Consider the following 14,799-nt stretch of genomic DNA (forward strand, 5'->3'; position numbering starts at 1 on the left):
ACTGTGACAAAGAACGCAAATGGGGATCTCAGATGTTTAGCACAGTCACCACTGATGGTGCTGGGTTAAAATTTTAAGTGGGGGCACTGCAGCGTGGTCTGGCTCTCGATGTACTCCCCAATACAGTCTCCCTTGCCTGAGGCTGCTGGGCTTTTCAATGAAGTGTCTTCATGCCAAATATCTGCTGCTTTGGAGATCCCTACTGGAATGGGGGTTACACACAGCCTGGAATATTGGAGCAGTTGCCCTTGAATGGACCCTGAAGATGTTGAGTCCATTTCACTGTTGGTGTAAGTGGGCACTGAAGTCAACTGCCCCTGTTGGCACCAGCTGAGAATCTGGCCTACACGAGCTAGATAGGACAGTCACAGAAAGGGACAAAACTCTTTCCAGTAGCGAAGCCACTGGCAGTGCATGAATATCTCAGCCCTATCTGGGTTGCAGATTGTTTCTTATAACAAATTATCTGCAGGAAACCATCCCTCAGATAGTATGTGGCACGGGCATGGCATTTGTTATAGAGGATGACTCAGTGCCTGATCAGGGATAAAATGAGAGAGGGAGAGAGCAGCATACAGAAGAGAAAGAGTGTCCCTTTTGGTGCACAATAGTGGGGAAAGGTATAACCTACATGACCGCCATCCATAATGGAGTATGCTGCACAACAGAATATGTAGCCAGAACAGTACCTATCAGTCTGTTTATGTAGGGGAGAGGGAGTTCTATGGCTGCCCATGACCATGAGATCTGAGTGTCTTCCATGACAAGTGAGTGACAAGCACCATTTCAGCTGATACACCAGGGACTGAACTAGAGACCCCCACAACTAAACACAACAGTCTCTACAGCTTGAGCTAGAGCCAGCTAAAGCAGCCCCAGTCCTCTGTGTCTCGGGCCCAGAGAGGGACCTGTAACACACTGACCGCCTAGGGGTTACAGATGCACAGCCCTGGTGTATGCTGCTGCTGCGCGCAAAAGCTGAGTTTTTACTCTTCATTTTCCACCGGTTCAGCAATGGTGGGAGTGATGGTGTGGACAGGGCTCGAGGCAGCCTTGGCATTATCAGCACCAGTTCAAAGCAGGTCTAGATGACACAGTGATTAAGACACTGGCAGCTACCAACTTCTTGCCTACGCTAGAGCTGCCATTATTGTTACCACTGGTAGAGCTGAACTGGGGGGTGAGGGGGGTGTTTTTGACAAAGAAGCCTAGTGTAGACAAAAACTAGGGGACAACGCTGCTGACAAAGGGTCTCATGCACATGCATGCTGCATGCACATGGTCTCAAGGCACTCAGCATACTGCTCCTTGCAACAGATGTGTGCCATGGCAAAAAGTGCGGTGTCAAATAAAGCAGCTTGACAGAAGGGGGCTCTGCAGTGATCAGGGGGGAGAAAATCCTCTCTTGTAGGCTGCAGTGAGGTTATGTAGCCCCACTGTGACTGTAGTCCTTGGGTTCTAGCAACCCCTCACAGTTGCCGTGTCACTCCCTGCATTGGCAGGACATTGGCCACTGGACCCTGCAATTGATGGAAATCTCACAAGCTCAGCTGGATTTGAAGGTTTTTTTCTGCTGTAACCGTGGAAATCTTGCCGGATCAGTCATGTCATAAGATTTGGGTCACATCAGAATCAGAACCAGAACCAGAAAAACCCTTCTGGATTCAGCAGCAAGAGCAAGCCACTGAGGTCATTCAGTCATTGTTGATAGAACCATTCTCAACAGATCAAATAAGAGACCGGTCTGGGGCCGGTGTGTCTGTGGACTAGGCTGCACTTAGATGTTTACAGAGAGATATTAACAGGAACAGTACAAAGGTCAAAGGCACGGGGATACTCACAGCCTGGGGCTGTCTCTCCATTTACACCTCCATCCTTAAGTCCGAAAATCCATGTTTGCCTTCATTAGCTAGCATTGGCCTCTCAGTCCTGGTGTGCCAGACCAAAACCTACAGAGAAATACACAGAGAGTTCACAGGTGCTTTGGATTCCATGGATAAATCAAGACCAGCAATCCCAGTGTGTTAGTTCCTGAACCGTTAGGGCTCCAAAATATGTTAGGTGTCTGAGTGAAAGCGACGTCAGAGTTTATTAGAGCTCTTATACCCAACAAATTAATATGCACATGAATGAAACAAACAATAACAATGAAGAGAGATGAGCCTGACACCAGATCAACCTTCCGCCACAAACCCTGGAATTGGGGAGGGAATCAGGATCTGAATTCTGCAGCTGGGACCCACCTCTAATACTATAATTATAATACATAGTAACCATAATGCCTCTTTGGACTCATACGGTTTTTCATCTGCAAAGCACTTCACAGACATTAACTGATCCGCCTAACTATTGTTCTGTGCTAATGTGCTTTGGTGTAAGGTCAGGTGCAATGGAGGATGGGAAGGACCGTGACGGGGAGCAGGGGGCTGAAATGCTGGGGTGGAGGGAGGGAGTATATCGGAGGTTTAATGTAGACCCCAGAAGGGGGAGCTGTGCTTTGAAATCCCTTGTCATGCTGACCTTTGTGCAGTTGGCTGCTTTGGGCTCCAGTCCATCCATAGTCACCAAATCCTTCAGCAAGCTGCTTTCTTGGTAGCCTCCTTTAATTCCCTCCAGCTTGAAAGTGGCTTGAGGCCTCTCCAAGATCAGTCTGATACTGACTGCAAATCCAGCCATGTCAATAGCAAAGGGCCGGTTAGGGTCAAAAACCACCTTCCAGCCCACCACTTTCCCCGCTGGGCTCACTATGGGAGACTCGTACCTCAGACCCCCAGCGAAGGCCACTGGCCATACGGATACCCTCCTCGTATAGCGCATCTGTGTGCCAGAGAGAAGCAGTGCAGTGAAAGGTTCAATGCTGTCATTTCACCCCCACCTCCCTATGTGTACCATGCCCCTACTGCTCTATCCCCCTTTGACTCCTTTCCCCCAGCATCACCTGCGCGAACCACCCTGCTTTAACTCCTTGCATCCTTCTCCTTTTCATTCTTTGCCTCCTCTCTTCTCACTTCCACCCTCCAGAATGCCCCAGGCTTTCCCCCATCCTTTCCTCTCCACCTCACCCTTATGATCACCTCCACTCCTCCTGCCCACTAAAGTGCTTTTTTGACTTTGTACTTGTACCTTCTCAACACCCTGCTCTGATGATCCCATGCCCACCTTCCCATCCCCCATCCCCTTCTTCACAACGCTGAAATCAAAGCAACCCCATTCTCATCACCCTACCTTCCCATCGCCCCCACTCACCCTCACTCCCATTCATCCCCTTCATCATCCCATCACTAAGAGGTAAATCTCTCCTTATTCACGACCACAGCAGCAATCTCACTTTCTTCCGTTTTATGGACACTTGGTACCCACCACCTGTGTCTTCCTATGCAACCAAATGGCTCTTGGAAGGATACTCTGTCCACCAACACTATGGGCCAGGGAGGTAATATTGCAATGCCCTGGAGGTCTGAGGTCACTTTTACCTCCCTCTCCTTCTCTTCCTTCCAATCATTCTCCTCCGCTCAACACCTGACTGTTCCACCGCCCTTTAACCTCCAATCATCTGCCATCTACTGTCCCCCAGAGACAGAGGGGGAAAGACAGAGTCCTACCCTCCTCCCAGAATGTTCAGATCCTCTCTAACCTCTTATTGGCCTTGTGTTGATTGTTCCATAGAAACATGAATATTCCCAGTGCTGTTAAACCACCTAACCCTGACCAGGCCTCCAGATTCCTACTAATCACTCCAACTGACTCCACCCTATGACTGACTTAAGCAGTCTCCACAGCCAGCCACCCTCTTCTGACACTCCCTTGTCCTCATCCCCAGCAACCTTCTCTGTGCTCTCACCCGTGCCGTCCATGGCCACCTCCTAGAAGTGTGTGGGGCTCCCTAAGAGTGCCCACAGGGGTTGCAGGAAAGGATGAACTAATGAAGGATGATGAGGCTTCTTGTCCTCCTCAAGGAGACCAAAATAACTTTTGAGGATTGGAAACGGGGTCTATAGGATAACTTGGGCACGTGTGTTTCGGGTGGTGCCCTACGCTTTGGTGAACCTTACTAGATGATCATCCCCTTGAGTTTGCAATATACTGGAAAACTCAGAGCAACTGGCTTTCCCATGAAATTTCTGGTTTGGCTTCCTGCTCCTAGCTGGGCTGGAAATACCATGAGGATAGCCCTTTCTCATTGCATGCTTGTTCTTCTTCTCCTAGCTGGGGCCCAGAATATAGTGGAATGAGGAAAGGGAAACAATGGTGGATTGGAAAGTTGAACAAACTTTTTCCAACCTCCATAAAGTGCTCAAGGGCAGGTTTGAGTTTTGAGTGAAGTTTTTGTTTGGGGCTTGTTTAAACTAACTCAGTTCACCCTGACCCTCCACTGGTCTACAGCATTCACTCTACAACCCCTCCCAGAACAGACTTTGTAAGAGGAGCCTTTCACCATGGGCACAAAGGCTTAGCACCATGTCCTGGCACCAGCATGGTCATGTGACTTAGCAGGGGCTAAAGAGGGATGGAATTGTCCATGCAGATCACAGAGCAGCTGTGGAGTTGCCCTGTATCTGCATCCCATGGCTGGAGCACTCCTTCCTCACTGGGAAAAAATGGCTGGTACATTTGCAAAGCTATCAGCTCTCTGGCCTCACTTGCCCTGTACCCAACCACCTTGCATGTGAAGGCAGAGGGAGCCCCTGTGGAGCAGAGCTCCATGGCACACACTGATGTGGAGCCCTTGACTGGGGTTACCAAATCCTCCTCCCTCTTGGTGCAGGAGAACTACGCTAGTACCACTGGGTTGAGGTCCTTTGTAACTGCACAACACAGGGCAGGATCTAGTCTTTATGGGCGACAGCTACATTTTGTTCTTCTCTTTCATGAAGCGCAATGGCTCCTACCTCCTCGAAGAGCTCCAGGCTGTAGGTGTTATCATCATCAGCAAAGTACACAACCCCTTCTGGTGGCTGTGTGTTGTTGAAGCTGTCTCTTAGCCAGTGCAGCCCCAGGTTCCTCTGCAGTGTCCCCCTTGGCTTGTGGGATGGGATCCAGGGTCCGCTCATCTTCAGATTCTGTGGGCTCTCCACATTCAGGTGGGTGAAATTGAGCCCCGCCTTCTCCAGCAGGTTGGACACCAGGTTGGTCCTCCGGGGTGAGTCCTCCACCACCACCCAGTGCAGGTTCTGCACATGTAGGAAGGTATTGGCTAGCCGGGTCAGCTCAGCCTTCTGCACTGGCCTGGTGTAGGTGGGCGTGATTACAAAGATGGTCGGGAGAGTGTCCGACCAGGGAGGAGGCCGGGAATACACATAGTTCTGGATGACTTTTGGAGCCACCCCCGAGGCTTGCTGCCAGCTGCATGATGGGAGCCCTTCTTCCCGCAACGGGGATGTACCGTTGAAGCGAGCTTTAGCAGTTGCATTTTCATCTGTCTCTTCTGAGGCAAAAAGAAGATGGAAGTTAGGGACTAAAGCACAGCCTGATCACCGCTACATTAGGTGACATTTGATAACTATCTATGATCTATCTGGGGCAAGGGCCCTGGGTCTACAACATTTTCATTCTGCATTTTCACTTCATAAGAGAATGATCCTTTCATAGGCACATTTCTCTCCTCCCCCTACTGCTTGGTTCTTAAGAGGTTTCACCCTGCAGATTACTTGTGGTCCATGGAGAATAGATTGAGAACTACACAGGTGGGACCTTTTTGAATGTGTGAATGGTAGGACGTGAGCTCCTCCTGACCTACCCTGTTCAGGGCTGGAAGATGTGCCAAATGTCAGCGGAAAGGAAATTTTGCCTAGACTTCACTTGTGGCGCTGATGGTACAAGGTAAGAGTAATCTCTTTACAGGCAATCTACAGCCAACAAACACGAAGCGTGTAAGATATGTCAGAACTGTGCTAAACTTACATTCCTAAAGCTGAAATAATTTGTATAGGGGCTAGGTCGTGAACCAAACTCTTGGGTCTGAACATCCCTGAGGTTCAGGGAAATGTGCCATAAAGCAGAGTTTCTGCAGCTTTATCATATTGCGCATCACTTCTTCAGATGGAGAGATTCTCAGCCGTGCCTCCCCTCCCAACCTCTGAAACTACAGCAACCATATTGCTTGGTTACTTGAAAACCCTGCATCCGCTCTAGTGAAGAGACTACATGGAAATAAACAGCTTTAATGTGATGAATGTGTCACCCTGTTTTGTAACTGTGCTCTTTGTTTCTCCACCCTGATTTAAAATTAATTAGGTCTTTGGAAAGTGGAAACTCTAAATGAGTCTTAGGCAGGGTACACCAGTGGAGGAGATCACTGCAGCAGGTTGAAAAATGGAAAATCATTTTTGTAAACGATTTAAAAAAATTCCGAAGTCATTTCCTTCTGCAGTTTTCGAAAGGGAAAGATGATAAATGTTTGTGCCATACGCCCGGGGTACAATCTGGAATTGCAGTGCTATTTTGAGGTACAGAGGGTCACAATGTGTATTGGAAATTTTTCATTAAAATGCATTTTTTTGTTTTTCATTTTTCTCCCCTCCCAACTCCTGACATTTTACTTTTGAAAAAAGAGAGGGGGAAAGGACAAAAGGGGGAGAGGAAAAAACAACAACGTTAAACAGAAAAACAACCAAAAAGTTCATTTTCCAAAAAATTAATTCAAATTTCCAAATTAGAAAAAAGGCCATGTTTTGTTAAAAAATGTGGTGGTTGAAAAATTCAGATAGGATCTACAAGCCACTGAAATCTACGCCCTCTCAGTGTGGTGCTCTGTCCCCCTCTAGTGATGGCTAAGCCACCTGTTAATGAGTCTGCCAGAGCATTGACTAACAGAGCAGGCTCTCTTAGCCCAAGCAGTAGAAGTTCATGCACTAAGATCCAGAGGTCCCAAATTCAGTCCCTGCTGCCGATGACCCGTCCAAGGATGCTGACGTTACAAGTGGGGGTTACATAATGTTATTGGTTGATGGCTGACACGTCACTCTATGACTGAATCAGCCCTGTGGCCTAGATGGAAAAGCTCTGTGGCCCACCCATGCATTGCAGAGCGGTGTGAGAACTGGAGCTCCACTGTGGTTGTTACCTCTGTGCTGAGTGGTAGCACTTTGGAGCTTTGCGGTGGGCCATCTTTTGTTTGGAAGAGGAAATCTGGGACACAGACTCCAGGTATTTCCTGTTAGTCTATCTTTATTCACAAAATGGACCCCAGTCCTGTTTACTTTGAACAGAGATGGCAAAAACAACAGCAAACTGCACACAAGCAACTCCATTTGCAGAAACCAGCCAAGTCAACACTATGTCCCATTCCGTAACCAGAAAGCAGCTGTTTCTCTTACCCATAGCCCCTTACCCATAGCCCTACCTTCAGCCTGCGGGCTGATCCTGAGTCCTGCCTGCTCCCTGTATTTTACCTGGCATGCCCCTTAGCCCAAAGTTACATAGCAAGACTGTATGAAGTCCATTATTCTCAATACTAAGCATGGGCTAGTTCAGTTGGGCCTGGGTGTTAACTCTCTCAGATTTGTTTCCTAAATTATCCCACCAGTTCAACACCATTGGTGGTAGCAAAGAAGGGGATTAATAGCATAGTCAGGACTCCAGGTACGTGTTTAAAGCCCCATGCCATCTAACTCTGCTTAGAGCAGGGCTACATGATACAATGCCAAAACATCAGCAGCTTCTCCTATGGTGGGAGGGTTTACAGAAAAATCCTACTGTAGACTAGTTGCTCTGCTGCACAAAAGAATTCCTCAAGCAGACTGGCCCAGATCCCCAAAGGTATTTAGGCACCTAGAGCCCACTGAAATCAATGGGACTTACGTGCCTAAAAACCTTTGAGGATCTGGGCCATTCAGCCATAGTGTCTAGCGTGGGCTTCTCTCTGAGGCTTCCTGCAAACAACGGAGAGTGTTCTTAAGGACTGCCTGCCTGATTGCAGAAGTCAGTCCCTGAGGGGTCCTTTGGGCAAGTTTCTCTTTGTTTCACCCTTTCTGTGAAGTGTTTCCTATCAAGCGCTCACATCAATAATTCCTTGCATGCATTTCAGGAATACCCTGGCTGTGACACTGTTATGATCAAACCGTAACCGTGTGAAGAGCAGAGTTGCTTGCACTTACTTCTCAGCAGGATGAGGTAGCGGGTGGCTGGGTACTGATGCCACAAGGTTAGAAGAAGAGCCCATGGCAAAACGATCAGGAGTGTGGTCAGAAGGTTACGTCTCCTTAGCATGCTGCAAAGAGCTTCCAACGCCCAGGCATCTCCCTACCTTTCAGAACAGAGTATGGAGTAAGCTACCTGGTGCTTGTACAGAGAGTGACAGATACCAGCAAAGGCTAGCTCAGTGCTATCAGATACGCAGCTAACAGACTAGGTCCAGCTCACCTAGGGCTGGATCCTGAGCGGTGCTGAGCACTCTGGCCTTGATCCAGCAATGCATTTAAGCCCATGTTTAAATTTAAGCATGTGACTAGTCTCATCACTCTCCAGAACTGAGCCATTAAGGTATTTTATCTGCCTGCCACAACTGGTTCAAATACTACAGAGTGCAAGCTTCCATGTAATTTTTTTAAAGAACAAGTTTCTAGCCTTGATGGTTGTGAAGAATACCTCCCAAATGTGAATTTAGGGTACCCAATGCACAGTTGTTTGCCTTCCTGAATCTGCAGGCAATCTGAAACAACAGCCCGAAGAGAGCTGTTAGTGAACCCATTCATCCCAAGGGGGTAACTTCTAAGCCCTGTAGTGACACTTCAGCTAGTTGAAAATTTGACTCTTGAGGTACCGAATTTGTAGCACTATTGAAGGTGTGCGTAAGACCTGAATAACTGCAGAGCAAATGGACAAAGGATGGATACAGCAATGGGCTGAAAGATGCCTACTATTCTTTTTTCTAATTTATTTTTAATTCAGCTCCCTTATACGTATTAATTCTAATACATTCTTTACAGTCACATTCTGTTTTTTGCACAGGTCCCCTGCCTCATTCAATGCACAGCAAAGATGGTGTTCACCGCTTGGGTAGTTAATCAATGTATCTTTTTATCCCCCTCAATCATTGTCTGGCCCCTGCATTATATATGACGCATCATCCAAACCATGCACTACATATGGAATTATTAATCTCCTCATGGGCTTTTCTATGGCTCTCATCACCACGGAATCTGAGTGCTTCACAGGTATTAATTAATTTACCTTTAAAACATCCCTATGAAAGGAGGGGAACTGAGGCACAGAGTCATTAAAGCCCACATTTTCAGGAGGGGCCACTAATTTGGGGTGCTTCATTCATTGGGTGTCCAACTTGAGACATCTTGGGCCCGAATTTTCACAATTGCTGAGCACCTACCAAAGGTGCTGGAACCAGGGGTGCGGGGGATGCTGCCGCACCCCCTGACTGGAAGCAGTTTCCATTATATACAGGGTTTATAGTTTGGTGCGATGGCTCTCAGCACCCCCACTTTATAAATTGTTCCAGCGCCCCTGACAGCTACAGCTACTGTTGACTTCAATATGGATTGCGAGTGATCCACACTTCTGAAAATCAGGTCCTAGGGTTCTCAGGTTGGGCAGCCACTTAACAAAGTATCCAAAATTAGTGGCCACTTCTGAAAACATTGATGGAAGTGACTTGCTCGCCATCACACAGAAAGTCCATGGCGGAAACAAGGACACAATTGAGATGCCAATTTTGGGTCATAACCAAAGACCATCCTTTTTCTTCCAGAAGTCCCCAGCCTCATTTACCATACAACTTCCAGCATCTCCTTTCAGCTCTATGGATGCAGAAGCTCCCAGTCCCATTATTAAATGAGCTGCCCGTGCCATGCCACAGGCAGCAAAAGCCAAGCATAGTAATGGAGATTTAATCCTTCTGCAGCACCGCAATCCATGTGCGCACACTGAGTTGCACAGCAGCAACACTGCCTGTTGTCAACTGAGGACTCACCACTGTCGTTGTCAGCAGAGTGCCTCACTGTTGACCGGTTTTGAGACCAGCGTGTGCCAGACTTTGCTCCCCTTGTTCTCCTGAGGCTGGTTCCTCGGGGATTCTTCTCAGGTGCTGAGCGCATGTATTGAGCCCTTCCCAGTGGGCCTCTTCCCTCATGCCTATCTACCAGACAGTGGCTGCACCAGTGCTCCCCCTGGAGGCCTAAGGGAATAAAATTTTCATTAGCCACAAAGACTGAGGTTTCCCCTGTGCAATAAAAGCAGCGACTGTGACCATGCTTCCTGAGAACCACAGAGCTGCTGCTATCAGCTTGGCCCCTGAACTCCCAACACTCCCAACCCCCCTTCCTGCTCTTCCAGGTAAAGAGCCTGTGGAAGGGCAGTGCCCTGATACCAGTACGGTGGAAGAGAGGAAGCTTAGCACATTAGCTGAGTGACCCGAGTGCGAGTCCCTTCTCTACCACAGATTTCTTGTGACACCCTGGGCAAGTCACTCAGTCTCTCTGTGCCTCAGTTCCCCATGTCTGAAATGGGGATAATGGCTCTTCCCTAAATTTAAATTTAAATACAAATTTAAATTAAAATTTAAATAAAAAAATATAAAATTTCCCTAGCTCACACGGGTGGTGTGAGGATAAATATATTACAGGCTGCAAGGCACTGTGATACTACAGTAACGGGGTCCATGTAAGCACCAGAGATAGATAGCAGGGGGTATGACAGTAAGTGTAGGTTTGAGTCCTCCTGGGACCAAGACTTTAACCTTTTCATTACTTTTATATTATTGTTATTATTAATTATTATTATTAATAAATAATAACAAAAAATAACTCCCACACAGAGGTGAGATGGGAGTTGTTTCCCTTCCTCACATTATGAAGCAGGTGGTCTCAGATGTGTGGGGCAGGAGGCAGGAGCTCAGGGGCCAACCTAACAGGGACACGCCTACATCCACGGCTGGCCCCTTTGTGTTTTGTGGAGCGCTGATAGCAAGTGCAGCATTGTGTGGCTATAAAGGAAGACAGTGTAACTTACTGGCTCAGTATATGTGACCAGGCTGCCTTCTAGCGGCTGGGTCCTAAGCAAGGATAAGGGACCTAACGGAAGTGCCAGCCAAGAGACTTCTCTCTTCACTCAAATGGCAGAGTCCTATGTGTCTGGGGAGGAAGGTCAAACTTGGACACAGCCTGGGGTCAGTCTGGCTGATGTTCAACATACCTGTATGTATATATGTAGATTTCTCACAATGATCCCTGCCCCTAGGTTTTTGGAATCTGTCACAGGCTTATCATATTAGCAGCATGGAGCAGCTTCCCTGACCAGGAGCGCCGCCAGCTTTTCTGCTGCCCTAGGCAGCTGAAGGTCCCGCCCTGAAATGCCGCCCCCCACAGAGGCGGCGGAAGGTCCCGCCACTGAAATACCGCTGCGGTCGCCGCCCCCCAAATTGTAGTGCACTAGGCGACCGCCTAGGTCGCCTAATGGGTTGCGCCGGCCCTGTCCCTGACACTAGGAACCATGAAAATAGAGGCAGTCACAAAAGAAATTCAAGCCCTAAAACGGAACAAGGGCTCTGAGTTCTTTCGTTACACCTGTAGGCATCTAGCTCTCCCTTGGCCTGTTCTCGGGTGCAGGGCCGGCTTTTGCAAGTGCGGAGCCCGATTCGCGGGGCTTGTACTCACCGGGCGGCGCTCCGAGTCTTCGGCGGCACTTCGGATTGCCGCGCTCTGGCCGGGGGAGGGGGGCCGCGGGGCTTGCAGCGCTCCGCCCGGCGCTCTGGCCCAGGGAGCGGGGCCGCAGGCTTCCGCCCTCTGGCTGGGCGCGGGGCCTGATTCGGGGGAATTGGCCTAAAGCCGGCCCTGCTCGGGTGGTCACATCTCATCTCCCTGCTTGAGCTACCTGTCATTACAAGGGTCTCTGCACTGAGGTCTTCTCAGGCAGCCTGTGTTTTCCCCTTACATAAAAGAAAGACCTGGTCTTTATTATGCAGTAACTGTTTGTTTCCACAAGGCAGCCCCATGACTACCACAAACTCAGATTGATTCTGGAGGGAAGGAGAAGACAGGAGGAGGATGCAGCTTTGTTACCAAGAGCAAAGAGGGGAGCAGATCAAAGTTAGGAGAGCACACAAATTCTGCTTCTAGTTCCACATCTTCACAGCCTGCTCCCCAAACGCTGCAAATATACTGAGCCAGGGTCTGTGTGCACAGCTCTTCAGGTGTTCTTTGTTCTTTTACTTCTACATGCTCATTCTCTCTTTACTGGTTTTCTCGAGTGCCCAGTACTGCAGAACCTAAGCACTGCATGAGACCAGCACAATCAGGTCCCCAGTGAGCTTCACAAAGGATTCTGCTCTTCACCCGTGCTGGGTTCTAACAAGCCCGGCTTGCATTACACATCATTTCCTCTCTCACAGCTTTCCCTCTCCTTCATTTTTCTCCATCTCTCTCTGTTTCATTCACTCCCTGTGGTGGGGCGGCTGCCCCACACAGGCAGGAGAAGGACTAAGGCAGCCTTGGAGAGACTGCGCAGAACCCATCCAATCAGAAAGGGCTCATTGGGAGAGCCAATCAAGAGAAGGCTTGCTGGAGCAGCTCATATATAAAGGGCTACTCAGCAGAGGAAGGGTAATCTCTCCCTGAAGGGCAAAGGGGAAGGAATACTGGAGATACGGCAGGGCAGGGCAGGGCAGGGCAGGGCAGGGCAGGGCAGGGCAGGGCAGGGCAATAGGGGAGCTCTTGGCTGACCATGGCCAGACTGAGGCCCTGAAGCAAGGGCAGGGAAGGTGCTAGGGCTACGGGGGAATTGGCCTAGGGAAAGTAGGCAGTGGGATTAGGAGGTGGGGCAATAAGTGGCTGCCAGTTATAGGGTCCCTAGTAGCAGGCAGGCCTCGGTCCCTCCCTCCCCCTTTACCCCTACTTGCCAATGAGGAGAGTGGCCTAAATCCAAACTGCAGTTTGCCCCTGAAGCCAGGGGCTAGACTAGAGATCGTAGTTGGCCGCTGAGGCAAGCAGAAGGACTGAGGGCTACCTGTCCTCTGAAAGGGGGGAGACAGTGGGCTGGGGCACAGCTGGAGGGCTGTATCTTGAAGAGGACACCCTGGTCTGGGAGCAACGTGGGTCCAGATGGTGGAAACAGTGGAGGAAGTGAAGTAATGGTGTGTGAGACACCGCTAGTAAAAGGCGTGTTGGTGGTCCAAGAGAGCTATTTCCCAGCACAACCAGCAGGAGGTGCTGCAGCGGTGAGTTGGCACCATTACTCCCCTTTCTCCAGTCTGCATGTTTCTCAGGACTAGAGTTGTTCTCTGCCAGCTCCACACTGCCAATCATTGTAGCTTGAACACCTGATTGTCTACTTCTCCCACAAGTGCTCGTGCAGTTTCTTCCACACTGCCCCTTTTGCATGGAATTCCCTCCAATGAAACCACCAACCTGTTCCCCTCTAGATACCTCATTGCAACCCACTTATACCATGTTGCCTATGGGAGATTGCTAATGGCCAAACTGAGGGCCATTGGGACCTACTGAGATCTAGTTGATGTATTTATTTACATCATTTAATTAAAAATGAACTCTAATTGGCTTGGAGTCATCAGTTTGTGCACACAGCTAGTCTGTGTGACTGTGTTCCCAGCATTGTTACCTTCCTCCTCCCGTCTCCATTCCCTCCTTTTTTGTTGCTACACCCATTTGTAGTGTATTTTCTTAAATGAAATATATGGATCACAAGGCCAGATGGGATCATTATGATCGTCTAGTCTGATCTTCTGCATAACACACTTCACCCAGCACTTTCTGGCTGTAAGCTCTACAGGGAGAGGACTGCCTCCTGCTATGTGTTTGCACAGCTCTTGTTTTGATTCGGAGAGGGACCTATGGATACTGCTGTAATATAAACTGTTTTATTATTATTATTAATGGTCTCTCTAAGTTTCTCTTCCTTATTTTTTCCTTTCTGACTATCCCTCTCTCCCCCTCTTTTTCTAGTGCCTGCTGCAGTCCCTGTTTCTATTATGCACCCCTAACAACATTAGCTAGATGGCTGATGGATGCTTTCAATATGCTGCTTGTAACCTTCTTGAGCTGTTTTCCAATTACACATCTCTCTGCTTAATTTCATCCATCAATCTTCTGTTTTGTGCGTGTGCGTGTACACACCCACGCCCTCTGGAGATAGGTTTGACTGTTTCTTGTAGTATGTGTGACTGGAGCAGTAAGAAGCATCTGGCTGTAGCTCAAAGAATCTGGTGTGATCGGCTCCACAGCTGTTGACCATCACCAGCCTGTTTAACTCCCAGAAAACGTTTTGCTACTGAAATGCAATATTAACAGTGGGCAACTCAGATTTTGGGAGCGGCCTAAGGCATCCCAGGCTGGAAAGTAACATCGGTTATGTCTACACAGCACACCACTTGCAGCAGTGTATACAGTATGCATAGCTACATGCTGCAGTGAAAAGCACACCATGTCCACACTGGTGTGTATCTACACACGTTGGTGAAAGGCTCTGGCAGGGGGAGGCAGCAGGGAAAGGCCCTGGGCAGCAGAAAAGACTCCAGCAACGGCAAGCTTTTTGGACCTTTTCTTGATGCCTCCTTACTGCCAGAGTCTCCCCACTACTGAACTCTTTCCTTGAGGCAGGGAAAGACTCCAGCAGCGGGAAAGGGACACTACACTGCTAAAAATAGCAGTATAAATGGGGGAGGCACTGCTTGGGCGTGTAGAGAGCCTGCAGTGTACATGGCCAGGTACATACCCACAGGCATGTCTTAATTCTACTTGCCTGAGCTGGGCCTTGCTGTCTACACTGCTGTTTAGGCCTGTGCTGGGGGGCTTGCAGTGTATGTACTCTCCATGCTGCCAAAACAAGTGTGCA

At 48.9% G+C, this 14,799-nt stretch overlaps 1 protein-coding gene across 1 annotated transcript; it reads right to left on the reverse strand.

The window, feature by feature from the left end:
- Positions 1-1,862: 1,862 nt before the first annotated feature.
- On the reverse strand, positions 1,863-9,939 carry LOC112105563 (galactosylgalactosylxylosylprotein 3-beta-glucuronosyltransferase 1-like). The gene is made up of 5 exons (XM_029912780.1): positions 9,926-9,939; positions 8,097-8,241; positions 4,890-5,425; positions 2,521-2,817; positions 1,863-1,949 (listed from the first exon to the last, which is right to left on the reverse strand). The coding sequence occupies exons 2-5, from the start codon at positions 8,206-8,208 to the stop codon at positions 1,863-1,865; spliced, it is 1,032 nt and encodes a 343-aa protein (XP_029768640.1). The 5' UTR covers positions 8,209-8,241; positions 9,926-9,939.
- Positions 9,940-14,799: the final 4,860 nt, after the last annotated feature.

This window comes from Terrapene carolina, unplaced genomic scaffold (genome assembly GCF_002925995.2).
Source record: "Terrapene carolina triunguis isolate 2854851 unplaced genomic scaffold, T_m_triunguis-2.0 Scaffold242, whole genome shotgun sequence".
In the NCBI taxonomy this organism is placed as follows: domain Eukaryota; kingdom Metazoa; phylum Chordata; order Testudines; family Emydidae; genus Terrapene; species Terrapene triunguis.

Coding starts and splice junctions, on each gene's coding strand:
- LOC112105563 (XM_029912780.1), bottom strand. CDS start 8,208: ATGCTAAGGAGACGTAACCTTCTGACCACACTCCTGATCGTTTTGCCA. Junction 2,818..4,889: donor GCCTGGAGCTCTTCGAGGAG/GTAGGAGCCATT, acceptor TCTGGCACACAG/ATGCGCTATACGAGGAGGGT. Junction 1,950..2,520: donor AAGCAGCCAACTGCACAAAG/GTCAGCATGACA, acceptor ATTTCTCTGTAG/GTTTTGGTCTGGCACACCAG.